The following is a 13230-nucleotide window of genomic DNA, read 5'->3' as shown; positions in this document are numbered from 1 at the left end:
TTTCCCTACTGTTTTCTCACTGAGCAATACCTTATCTTCCACGCACCTACGTTTTTATGGAACATACCCTGCCCATGCTCTTCCCGTGTCCACCAACACCCCAAAATAAGTCAATAAGGCTGCCTTAAAGTAGCCCCAAGAGTGCCCCAAGCACTGCTCTTAAGCACTGTGTTTTAGACATGCTTACTGGCACATGTTCAGGGATGCTATAGAGTGACTACATGGCCTTAAATGTCAGCAGGTGGCACATGCAGAGGAGCAGGGCATACTTCACAGCAGCATTCCTGGCAACTAATTTAGAAAACAGGGGGCCAATGTAGACATGCCGCTAGAGGTTACTATGCTAGAAGCAGTCATTCTGGTATCAAAATAGCAGTTTAAACAAAAGAAGATTATTAAGAACCTAAACTGAGCAAACCTTCGACTTTGCCTGAAAAGGACCGAGGGAATGACTTCACATAAAAAAAAAAAATGTGATGCGTTTTTCCTAGCTGGCTTTTAGCCTATGCTACCAGGTGGCAGCATATGAGCAAGTGAAGCAATCTGATTCTCATGGAAAGACCATGTTTTGCTTCCTTTAGATCACACCAACTGATGCAAAGTCTCTTGCATAATGAAGGTCTGCATTGTTTTACTAGAACTAGTAAACTTGTTTCTCTCCACCTTGAATAGTGGAGAAAAGCCTCTTTTACCCCTGCTATTTGTTTTGTAAGAACTTAGAAAAGCTCCACTGAAGCATCCAAAGCAACACCAGCTCATCCTCCTCCTTTCTCTTGTGGCTCAAGGAGATGTGATACAATCCAAACAACCAGAACTAGATTTTCTCCTTGGTGGCGTCTTGACAGACAAGATACCAAGGGATAGCTGCTCATTTGTCCTGTGCTGGTGGCACCCAGAACACGGAAAGCTTTGTCCTTAATACAATAAGTTGATTTATTCTGTGGCAGTCTTCCCAGAATACCCTCCTCTATAAGCTTTTATTCTAGTTAAAAAACAAACAACTATACACACAGAATTTGTATAGTCCTATATTCTAAGTAATATACTCCTATTGCAGCAATGTTTGCATATTTGCATACAAAAGAGTATTTATGAAATAGACTAAAGTAGATAGTGATAGTGGAGCCCTTTTCTCCTTTATATGATACACAATTCATTTCTGATACTGAGAAACAGTACCCCCCCCACCAATACACATGTCTCAGACAGAATACAGAAATAAATAAGAATGTTAAAGTCATTGCTTTAACTTAGAAAAAAGGGGAAGGTACACACCTGGATTTTTTGACAAGAACAAGATTAGCACATTTTCCTAATTGTCCTCAGTGCCACATGCAGAAAGAGAACAAAACATATAAGGGGAGGCACGACAGAAACACATTAGTTGGCCAACAAAATCAGACATCAGAAGCAGGGCTGCTGATTTTTTGCCTGAAAACCCCTTACTTACTTTTTAAATCACTGTTACGGCTGATTAATATATGAGGCAAATTTCATACATACATTTGTATGCCTGAAACCTACTTTCTGCGCTTTCCTTATAGTGGGCATCATGTCTTTAAAATAGTCAGGCTCCATTTGTTCCAAAGCATTCTGTTGCATGGCTACGTTCCCATTGCCACCTTCAATCTTCACACTAGTAGGTGCATCTTCATCCCATGAAGTCCAGTCTTCTACTTCTGACTAAATACAATTGAATAGGAGTTTATCATTAGATTTGCAAGTGGAAGATCATCACATTTCTCTCTATTTTATTGTTAATGGGATTGGCAGAATGTATTTACTCAAAGTCACCCAACCCTTTAAAGCTATTACCTTAGGAACAGATGAATAATCCACTGTAGTTGGCAAAGTTATTTGGTCTCCACTTAACTTTCGTCCCCTTCCAGACCTGAAAGAAAAATGCAGGATTCCTCCAAGCTCTGAAAACATGAACACTACATTAAAAAGAAAGCTGAGGGCCAATCAAGATACTGAAAAGAAAGAAAGTGATGAGAATTATAGCCAAATCACTAATGAATTCTAATAAACAACCCCAACATTTACTTATTTATCAAATGACAGAGAACTAGAAAGGGGACTCAGGAAACACATACTGTGCATTAAAAACTACTGTTTTGTTTACAAGAATTAAAGGTTGTTAGAAAGTTTTAAAGTCTTGATATGTTTTTCATCATTTCTTTTCTTTGCACATTTTGCCTTTTCTGTTTGGACAACGATAATTAGCTTCAGTTTTGTTTATTGTCGATTTCATTTTGAAATTCTTACTGCTTTAATATTTAAAGTTGCAAACACCGTAGTGTTGCGTTTGTTTCATCAGGTACTTCTTTAAAGTTCACTGAAAACTAGGGGTATAATGATAAAGATTTTCTTGGCTGATACTGATAGCCAATTATGAACCAGGCATATCAGCTGATACCAATATGACAAATGATTTACAGGAACGCAGTCGGGCAGTGTGGAGAGTAGCTCCCTGCAAGTAAGTCTGTGGAGGGGGAGGAGATCAAGGCCCCCATGGTGAAGGAGGGAGGAGGGCAGAGGGTGCTGCCCAGCCAGGGCGGTAAATGGAACCTGAGGCTGGGGTGGGGAGCGGGACAGAGCCACAGGCGCCTCATCCAGGGGATCAGTGGCCCGGCGCTTAAAAATGGCAGTGAGGGTGCTTGAATTAAAACCTCATGTGTAGAACTTTATTTCAAGCAGCCCTACTGCCATTTTTAAGTGCGGGGACACTTAATTGGAGCAGAGCCAAGCTGCTCACTGCAGGATCGGGGCTCTCCACCCTGCTGCCTTTGCCCCAGGGACCCTGTGCTGGCTGAGCATTCCCTACCTGCTTGGCAGCAGGAAACAACTCGCTGTCCCAACAGCTGCCAGGTGGGCATAGGATACGTCCCTCCCCCACACCCTTTCCCCTCCACAGACTTGCCTGCAGGGTGCTGTTCTCCATGCAGCCTGGCTGCATTCCTGGTGCACATGCACGTGGCATCCAGGGGCCCTCACCAGAAGCCATATTATATTTATCAGTTAACGTTATTGGTTACGCTGGCCAAAAAAGGCCAACTGACAATAATGTTAATTTTCCTTTTATTGGTGCCGATCCGACATGGCACTGATATATTGGTATAACTCTACAGAAAACATTTCTATTACTTTTAGCTTGAAAAAAAGCAAACCTTATTATAATAAGTTAGATCAAAACATACACTTGTACTGAGATTCCCTATAATGATCCTTAATGATTACTTGAATTTTTTGGGACAGGTTTGCACAATATTCACAGCTTTTCTTCATTATAGGCCACTATTTTCTTAGTAAGCATTAACATTTCCTTGTATGTACAGATAAAATTTTGAGGCAAGAGGAGCTAGTAGTTTACAGGAACATAGTAGAAAACTAAACATATTTCAATTCCAATTCTGGATTCCAGAGTACATCACCAAGTATCGAGTAATGAGACCAATCAACATTAGGCTTCCTACAATATGATGCAACCACTGCTGCAATTCTATCAATGGAAGATGTGGTTTAGACAAAACCCTAGAAGTTTTATTGCCTTTTAATATATCTAACTCAGTGGTAAAAAGCATTCATCATAGTGTACATTAAAGACTGTAGGGTAACAAGTAGAAAATTAAAGGATTACTAAAAACTTGATTTAGTTATTTATTCAGCCATTTATCCATTAAAAATAGTCAAGCTGGCAGTATCCCTTTAAGTATACCATTAATAGAGCACGGAAGAAGTCTGAACTCTCTCAAACATTATAGATAAAGTGAAAAAGCAAAATTTATGAAACATGCAAGGATCTATATGATTTAAAAGTAAAGCATCTCTTTCAAAGCTTTTCCCTCTTTTAGAAAAACAGCATTATGGCTTTGCTCACTGATTCCCAGTTTAGTACACACCAAGTATCACTACAATCTAATTTAAACGCATGTAAGTCTGTGCAAGTGCATCTGCTGCAGTCCTGCCCATGTGCACTAGATTCCTGCAGCTCTTTCTACAAGCCCATTTCCTGGGGTATTTCAGACTGAACTCCCAATCTTAGACTACACTACACTTGAACAGGCACTAATTTTGTAGGGGTGAAACATTTTGAGAAATTTCCACCGCTAGAAATCTTTCCTGGAAAGAAAGCAGTACAGGTGTTCAGTCTAAAGCAGCTCCTCCTCCCCTGTTCTCTGTGTCTTTCCAGACCAAGGCAACGCCAATCTATTGAAAGTATGTGGAGTAGTGACTGCTCCAGTCCCTGCCCAGACTGGGGGTTTACCTTGCTGCTCCAGTTCCCTGCATACTCCCTAGACTAGGGGCACCCAGTTACCTTGAGGAGCAGGAGGGGCTACAAGGAGCCTTCTCTGCTCCCAAGACTGGGAGAAGGCACATAGCAATTACTCCACATGCCCTCTCCAGACTAGGGTGACCCCACAGTCTGGGGAAGGCACCGGAAGCATTATCCCACTGCTCAACTCCCTGCAATCCTCTGGAGTTGAGTGGGGAAGGGTACAGTCATTCTTTACTGTGGGAGGAACTCTCCTACAGGAGGGATCTTCCATACTGAAAGAGGAAGATGTTTCTCCCACACTTTTTCTTTATTCTCTTGCAGGTATTTTTCCTGCAAGAGAACCTTAATGAACTCCTGTGCACTGTGGTTTAATCGGGAGAGCAGTAACTGTCCTGGTAGACAGCCTCTCTCTGCTGAGCAGATAACAGGGAACAAGAGCACTTCAAACGTATGCTTTTACTAACTTCTAAACTGACAAACTCTAAACTTTAGACACATGCATTCTATTTAAATTGTGTTAACATTTCTGTAGAAATTAATAGTTTATGGATGTGGAGATTTTCTTAATACACACACTGGTCATCTCTGAAACTGTCTATTTATGGGATGACAATATTTTGGGGAAATGGTACAAGTGGCTAATCAGACACTTCATATAATTATACTTTGCTAATACACACGTGTGCGCACACAAGAAAGTACAATATTTATGAAAAAAAGTCCCTTAATCTCAACAATGCTATTTTAGGGCCCATTCCTGCAAGGTAACAGAAGAGGGCTCTGCAGAGATGCAGGGGTCCACCCAGTTTTCTCTTTGCAGAATCAAGGCCTTTCAGTTTAAACCATTTTCACTGGAACTTGTACAAGTAGTTGCTCCCTACCATTCACAGCAGATGGGTGCCTATGACATGGGAAAATCCAGTAGCTTTCACATTCTTTGGGAAAAGAACCCAACCCAATGGTGAAGATCAGTGTGCATGAACTGACAGAGAAAGCAACAGACGTTTCACCTGCGATAGAGATTTCAAAAAAGCCTAATACAGTTAAGGCTGTAAACAGACATCTCTCAATAGCAAACAGTAGAAAAGCTACTTTTTGTTAAATTAAGGTTTGGAACATTAAGAAATTGGGACAAAGGCTGGGATAAGAGTAAATAATTTCCATATGTTCTGATATTTAGGTGGTTTGAATCAGCAGTACCACCTTTAGTTCCACTATTTTTTAAAATAATTGATGGGCATCCTATGGTTTTAAAGTAGCCAGATATCTATTTACAGTCTTCAACAACTTATATACAGACACCACAGACTTCGGACTCCCACCTACAAAACACATACATATATGTGACTTTCAGTTCTTAAAAAAAAAAAATCACTGAAATGAAAAAGGAAAATATTGGTAAATAATAAAGTATGTTGTTTCAGCATCAGGGTGTTGAAAACAAAGCTTTTGTCTGGAAGTGGAGTACCCTACTGCTGTTACAATTAACATTCAATGTTATAAACAGAAATAAATTAAAGATGATATTTTCCTTTACTTTTTCCAATGCAGTATCTGACAATTTATTTCAATAATTTCATTATATTTCACTTACAGAAGTCCTGGCTGTGGGATACTTTCAAAGCAACACATAGAACTACTTACCTCCTTTTTAAAAACTGACTAGATTTTAAGTTGAATGAAAGCTTTATGCTGGAAATTTCCTTACTTCAAATTGCATATATATTTATTTTCTTCTAAACCTTTTTAAAATTAAAGTTTATTTTCCTATACAAAATTAAGCCGCATGTAATCTGGATACAAAAAGTGTGACTCAATGCAACTGACCTTGATTTAAAAACCAGAAGGAAGGAATTTTTTTTATTAAAACAATCAAATTTTATTTTGATTTGCATTCATGCTAACAGTGATTTTCCATAAAATGTTGGTTTTCATCAGTTGATAATCATTAAAACTACTAAAAAACAAAAAGTATCAAGTTAAACAGAAAGGCTACTAGGAAGTAACACTACACTTTCCACACATTTACTGAAGCAGTTGTATATAGTGCAAGATGCATTTATTCAGATTGATTTTTACTTTGTGTTAAAATAGGAACAACGCTTGCTTTTTAACTTGTGGTTTGGAATAAGTTTAATGGAAATGCAATTAAAAGGCATAACACAGAAACATTGATTTTACATATAATAAAGACAAAGCTGCCTTAATTTGGTGGATGAGTAATGAAATAAACATTTTAACTAAAATTGTCTGCATATGAAACTAACCAGTTTAATAAATCAAAATATTATCAATAGCCAAGTAACTGAACTCATTGTTTTTGGTCCCCAGGTCCTTCAGAATTTTAGAACTCATCCTCACAACTTGTGATTAATCATGGATTGGAGGAGAAAAAATAATGGGAAAGCTAGTTTAACTCCCAATCAATTTCTCTCTCTCTTTAAATCTATCCTGGATATCATAACTATCCTTTTATTGAATGCTACTCAATCCTGCACTCAATGAAAAGACAAAGAAATGCTAACTGTGTATGGTGTGAAAGCATTTCCCATATCAGTTTTAAATTTGCACCTAAACAATTCATTGGAATGCTTCCCTGTTTTTGTATGTTTGGGGGGGGAAGGGGAGGCAGGGAGGGAGATAAAATATTTCCAATTTATCTTCTCTACACCATTTCTTGTTTTCACATCTTTATCTTGTCCTCTGATAGCAGTCATTGGGATAGCTATTCCAGTGGAACAGAAGAATAGGAAGCATCGTAGAAGACTGGCCTGCCTAGAAAACAATCTCTTTGCTGAGTTGCAACTCAAAAATAAATACACAAGTGGAAACTTGGTCTGGTCAAAATACTGAGGAAGAATGCAAGAATGTCATAACGGGCATGTAGGAAGAAAATCAGAAAAGTTAAGTCACAATTTGAGATGAAACAGCCAAGGTACCTAAAATGCAATAAAAGGGATTCTATAAGTATCCCATAAGAGAAAGACAAAGGAAAGTATGGGTCCCTTACTAAATGCACAGGGCAACTAAGTTACGAATGATACAGAAATAGCTATAGTTTCAAGAAGACTGAACTAAAAAGGCATTTAAGTTAGGCAGAAAGTGACATGTACAGCTGGCAACAACAAAAGGGAAGAAGACAAACTGCTTAGATTAGAACAGGTTAGGAATTGGTTAGAGAAGCTAGATGTTTTCAAGTTAGCAGGGCTGGGTGGGATACACCATAGAGTACAGGTTTCCCTTGCCAACCGCAGTTTTGAGTATCCACGGTTTTGCTCTCCCAGCCCTGCCAGAGGAGGCCCCCAGCTGCCAGGGCAATGGGCTCAGGTCTGCAGCCCCCTGCCCCCGCTCCCCCCTGCTGCCTACTGTGGGCTTGGGCAGGGCAGCTCCCTGCCACCGCAAGCACTCTTAGGGGGCAGGGGGGACCTACACCCCCCAGATCTGTATGAGGGGCAGGCGCAGGTTGTGGGTGCAGGCTCTCCTCTGCCACCTGGCAGGCACGACCCAGTGTAGCTAGGGACAGTGGGGCTGCACGGGGATCTCGCTGCTGCTTGCCCCCCGCTGCCCTGGAGATGTGCCCCCTGCACCTGCTGCTGCTTTGAGGGATGCAGCCCTGTGCTGCTGCCCTCACTGCAGCCCCACGCGCAGGAGGTATGTTGCCAAGACAGTGCAGGGCAAGCAGTGGTGGGCGAGGAGATCCCTGCGCAGCTCCTCTGCTCTCTGACGCGCCGGGGCAGGAAGCAGGGTGGATGGGAACAGTGGAGAGAAGCTTCTTTATTTACCCTATTAAAGGTAAATAAAAATGATTTTTATACACTGTATATTCCTTTATTATTCATATTCAAGTCCCTAACCCCATTTTTCCCATAAGCCTTTTGTCTTACCAACCATAGTTTTGCCAACCACAGGAACTTTCAGGAACCTAACCCCCATGGTTGGTGAGGGAAACCTGTAATGAAAGGACTTGCAAATATAAATCTCAGTCACTGGCTATCCTCTGAGGAATCATGGAAGTCAAGTGAGGTCCCAACTCATTGGAAAAGGGCAAATATAGAAGATCCAGGGAATCGCTAACCTAGAATACATGGTGCAGGTCCTTGTGGAATTTATTGTGAAGCAAGGAGGAGAAGAGAACAAGGCGAAAGGAACTGCCAGCATGGATTCACCAAGAACAAGTAATGCCCGACCAACCTGATTTCCCTCCCTTCTTTGGCAAGGTAGACATGGTCATAAGTTCTATGGATGGGGCAGAGGAAGAGAAGGGGAGTAAAACAATGTATGTGATATATCTTTATCAAAGTTTTTGACTCTGGTCTGCTATGTAATTCTTGTTAGTAAGCTATGGAAGTGAAGATGAAATGAAAGTACTGTAAGCTGGATACATAACTAGTTGGATCATCATGCCCAACAAGAGTTATCAATGGCTCAATGACTAGTGGGAAGGAGCTATCCAGTGGGGCTCTCCAAATATCCATCCTACATCCAGTACTATTTTCTTATAACTCCACAAGTTACGTGGAGTTGCATACATTGTGAAGTGCAGGGCTAGGATTCAGAATGACCTGGATAGACTGAAAAATGTTCCCATTTCCCCCCCAACAAAAAAATCAGCTAAGATTCAAGAAGGACAAGTGCAAAGTCATACAGCTGGAAAGCAATAATTGCAGGTACAAATATGGATTGGGTCATGACTGGCTAGCCTGCAGTACTGCAGAGAAGGACATGGGGCACTGGTTCTCAACCTTTTTACACCTAAGGCACCCCACTGAAAATGCCAGGTTCAATTTTTCACTGATTTTTTTACTACAGAAAAACAACAGAGTAACTCTTCTGTTCCAAAGAACTCAGAAAGAACACAACAGGTCAGAATGTTTTTAATACTATGGATTCCCATTTGAAATCTCGGGAGTTATTTTGTGAATCAAGTTTGCACACCTAACAGCACTGACATTGTATGGCACCTTAAAGTACTTTGAAAGGATCTCTATATACCACAGGCTGCCCTGGCATCCTGGTTGAGAACCACCAACCTGAGGGTCATAGTGGATTGTAAACTGAATGGCCCAACAGTGTAGCCTTGTTGCAAAAGGAAAAGCAAAAAAAGACAGCATTTTAAGTTTTATTAACAGAATAAAATTCTCTTGCAACTCAAGAGAAACGATTCCTCTGCTCTATTCAAACACAGGTGAGATCTCATCTGGAATACTGTGTCTAGTTTTTGGCCCATACTTCAAAAAGGATGTGGACAGATGGGAAAAACTCCAGCAGAGAGCAACAAAAATGCTTACTAAAGGGCTGGGAAGCAAAACTTATGATGAAAGGCTGAGGAACAAGGATTATATAGTCTGGAGAAGAGAAGACGGAGGGGGAATTTGATAACAATCTTCAGACACCTCAAGAGTGATTATAAAGAGGATGGAGATGAGTTTCTCTCTGTGGCTGTAGGCAGAGCCAACTCTAGGGCTGTGGGCGGCTGGCATATCAGCCTGGGCGCCCGGGGGGGAGGGGGGGTGGCAGCGAGCAGCCATGTGGTGTGGTGCCCTCAGCATGTGCCAATGTCTCCATGCACAGGGCCTGTACGGCACTGTCTGTGGGCCCCCACCAAAGTGTGGAGCCCAAGCCAGTTGCCCCGATTCACGCCCCCCAAGGAACAGCTTTGGCTGTAGGGGACAGGACTACAAGTAATGGCCCCAAGATGCAGCAGAGGAATTTTAGGCTGGAAATTAGGAAGACCTTTCTGATCATGATGGTGGTCATGTATTAGAATTAGCTTTCTAGGTAAATTGTGGAACCTCCATCTTTGGAAATTTTCTAGAGCAAGTTAAACTCTTGGCTGGGATGGTTTAGTCAGGAATGATCCTACCTTGAATAGGGGGCTGGACTTCATGAGCTTCGTTCCAGCCTTACTTTCCTATGATCCTCAGATTCATTTCTTATTTTAACAGGTTGAGTGTTCTCTCTCCAATTCAAATGAATTTTTTCCATGCTTCTAGTAATTTTTTTAGTCTCTGAACCCACTTTTTTTCCCCTTTTCAATGAGGTTAGTTAGATATTCCTAATGAAGGTTTACTTACTGAGTATTTTCAGTTTTATTTTTCATCCCACTGTTTAAGTAGCTCCAAAACTTCTTATGCTTAGAAAGTTGTTTTATTCTAAGCAGATGTCCTTCACTAAGCTGTTTGCAATAATGCACACAGAAGCCTACATGGCACAAAATCACCAATATACACCAATATTTAAATTTCTACATGAAGATTTTTGTAATTACAGTGCACAAAGAAAAAAGCCTATAAAGAATCTTAATTTCTAATTAAAAATGTAGAGTCATCTTCTATGAGTTGCACATTCATCCCCATGATTTCAAGTCTTCCAGAAGTAGAAAGCCCCTTCAAGGTTAAGGCCGAATTGTGCCGTTTTGGCAAATAATAGGAGGAGGGGCACAATTAGGTCACATAATAGAAAGCTGGGGACTGACAAATGTGGAGTTGCTACTGTAATTTAAAAAACCAAGATCTGATAAGAGAAACACTTTACTTCTAGGTTTTTAGTTAAAGACTGACTTCTCAGGAGATAAATATGAGACTAGACTTTCACATGTTTTTCAGGGGCTTCCTTGACAAAAGAAGTTAAAGATAGCTATAAGAGCTGCTACTCTGTTGTAATATAAACTATACTGTGTACCACTGCAGAACCCACGAATTGTTTAACTTACACTGCTATATCATTTTGAATACCAAATGAATACTAAGATTAAAGATGAGCTTAGTAACTAAGATCTGCATAGGCTTTGGTCCATAATTAAATAAAGTCAAAACATTGCAAGAAGCAGGAAAGATAAAGATAAAAGCAACATGAGTTAAAAAAGAAGAATACAGTTATAATAAACTAAATATGTTATTTACCTGCATATTAGCCTCTTAATGAAGGAAAGCACTGTCGCTAGGCAAGTACAAATTTTAAAGAGACGGAACTGCGTGATGGCCATGGTGAGAAACTCTTCCTGAGGGGGAAAAAAGTCAGTTTTAAAGACAGCTCAAACATATAGAACATCTTTACATACATTTCAGATTCAGTTACCTTTTCACCTACATGTAAAGTAAGTGAAAAACAGACAATAAAGGTACAATAGTATAAAAAGTGGGAAAGGAGACCCAGCGTAATGACATACACATAATATACATTACTGATCATCCGTAACTGACGCAAGTCTACATAAATAGTAGAAGACAAACAAAAACAAAAGAATGCTATAAAGTAAGAGAGAATATGTGATGGCAACAGGACTTAATATAGCTAATTTATTTCTGATATTCTTATCAGTAATGAAGTAACAGTGATGAAGCTGCAAACAGAGTTGTAAACAGTAAAGACTATAAATTTGTTTAGATGTGCAGAAATTTGCTCAAAAAGGACTCGACTCATATTGAACAATTACCAGACAGGTAAAATAAACCACTGGTTGTTCTAAATGCCCATGGAAGTTAACAGGAATTGTTCAATTCAGATGACAATGTTACTTTAATGTATTGAAAGGATGGCCCCGTTAGCTCCATTTAACATTCATCCTCAACCACGATCGCAGAGATTTCTATTGTGCACACGACCAAATCATGTGTTAACTAAAGCTGTGGACAGACATTACATCTGTAATGCTTCAAATACCTCTGTAGCACTACAGAAGTCAAGGGGACAGATGTGCATGTCCCTGTAGCACTGCAGAAACATTCCTGTTTGAAATGGGAACTTGTCTATGGTGCTATATTTTGAGGCACCACGTTAAGTTGCATGTAGTGCTACCTTGCTCTAGTTTCCCCCAGTCCCTCCAAGGGGAGGAGGGAGGGAATGTCGCTGGCGCCATGACAGCCTGCCAGAGACCAGAGCTTCAACCCAAGCTAGGACTAGGGGCTGCAGCTCTGCTCAGTGGTGAGCTGTCTGGGCCACTTATTGAGTTTTGGCAAGCCATTGAGGTCTGCCTGACAGGCAGCCAGGGGTAGATAAATATTAATTTTCTAAACTTTTGGAGGGCCCTGCCGGCTGGACAATATGACCTGGCACATGCAGCCCATGGGGAGCATTTTGCCCACCCCTGTGTTAGACAGTGTGCAGCTAAGCTGGTCTTGGGAGACCAGCAGGTCTTCTTGCTAGGGTAGTGGTGCTGTCATGGTAGTGGTAACAGCAGATACTGGTGCCTGCCAATCACTATCAGCGATTCCAGTGAATTGCTGATCATTGATAGGCTCTCATGGGGAGAGGGAGGGAAGAGCAAAGGAGCAACCTCTTGGCCTTTGTCCCAACTTTGTAGCTCTCCAGCCAAGGGGCTGTGAATGTACGTATGCTCTTCATAAAGCTGTATTTTGTAGTGTTACAAATGAACATCTGTCCAAAACAAAATTACATGGTAAGTGGGCCAAATACCAAATAAATACCAAACACGTTTTGAGACAGAAACATACTTGCTCTAAATGTATTCCTCAAACAGAAAATAGTGCACACATTTCTCTACAATAAAAAAAGTTTGCAATTCTGTGCAACAGTAATTGAGCCCCTGATCTACTAACCACTTAGGCCAAAACTTTCTAAAAGCAGGGAGCTCACTGAATATTTACTACATAGTAGAGATGTAAATATTGTTTTAAAAATGTTTCATTTAACCTCTAATTATATTGGTTAAATCAGGCTTGTCCAACATGCGGCCCGCCAAACCATTTTATCTGGCCCGCGGCAGCGGCAGTGGAGCAGAGCCGTGGCTGCAGCGGAGCGTGGGGCCGCAGCTGTGGAACTTGGAGTTGAGACAGCGGTGGCAGGGCTGCTGTGGAGGCAGAGTGCAGAGCCACGGTGGCGGCAGGGCCACCACAGAGCACAGAACCACAGCGGAGCGCAGGGCTGTGGCAGCAGTGCGCGGAATCGCGGCTGCAGCGCCGGTGGAGCGGCCGCGGCAGAGCGTGGAGCTG

At 41.1% G+C, this 13230-nt stretch overlaps 1 protein-coding gene across 1 annotated transcript in view; it reads right to left on the bottom strand.

The window, feature by feature from the left end:
* Positions 1-11283, bottom strand: part of EBAG9 (estrogen receptor binding site associated, antigen, 9) — a 31528-nt gene extending 20245 nt beyond the window's left edge. The window contains exons 1-3 of the mRNA XM_006037907.3: positions 11182-11283; positions 1816-1891; positions 1525-1683 (exon numbers count right to left, since the gene is read on the bottom strand). Of these exons, the coding sequence (XP_006037969.1) occupies positions 1525-1683; positions 1816-1891; positions 11182-11264 (318 nt within the window). The 5' untranslated portion in view covers positions 11265-11283. The remainder of the gene's footprint in view (positions 1-1524; positions 1684-1815; positions 1892-11181) is intronic.
* Between the last annotated feature and the right edge of the window lie 1947 nt (positions 11284-13230).

This window comes from Alligator sinensis, unplaced genomic scaffold (assembly GCF_000455745.1).
Source record: "Alligator sinensis unplaced genomic scaffold, ASM45574v1 scaffold1698_1, whole genome shotgun sequence".
NCBI lineage: Eukaryota > Metazoa > Chordata > Crocodylia > Alligatoridae > Alligator > Alligator sinensis.
This window is presented reverse-complemented; position numbering and strand designations above follow the sequence as displayed.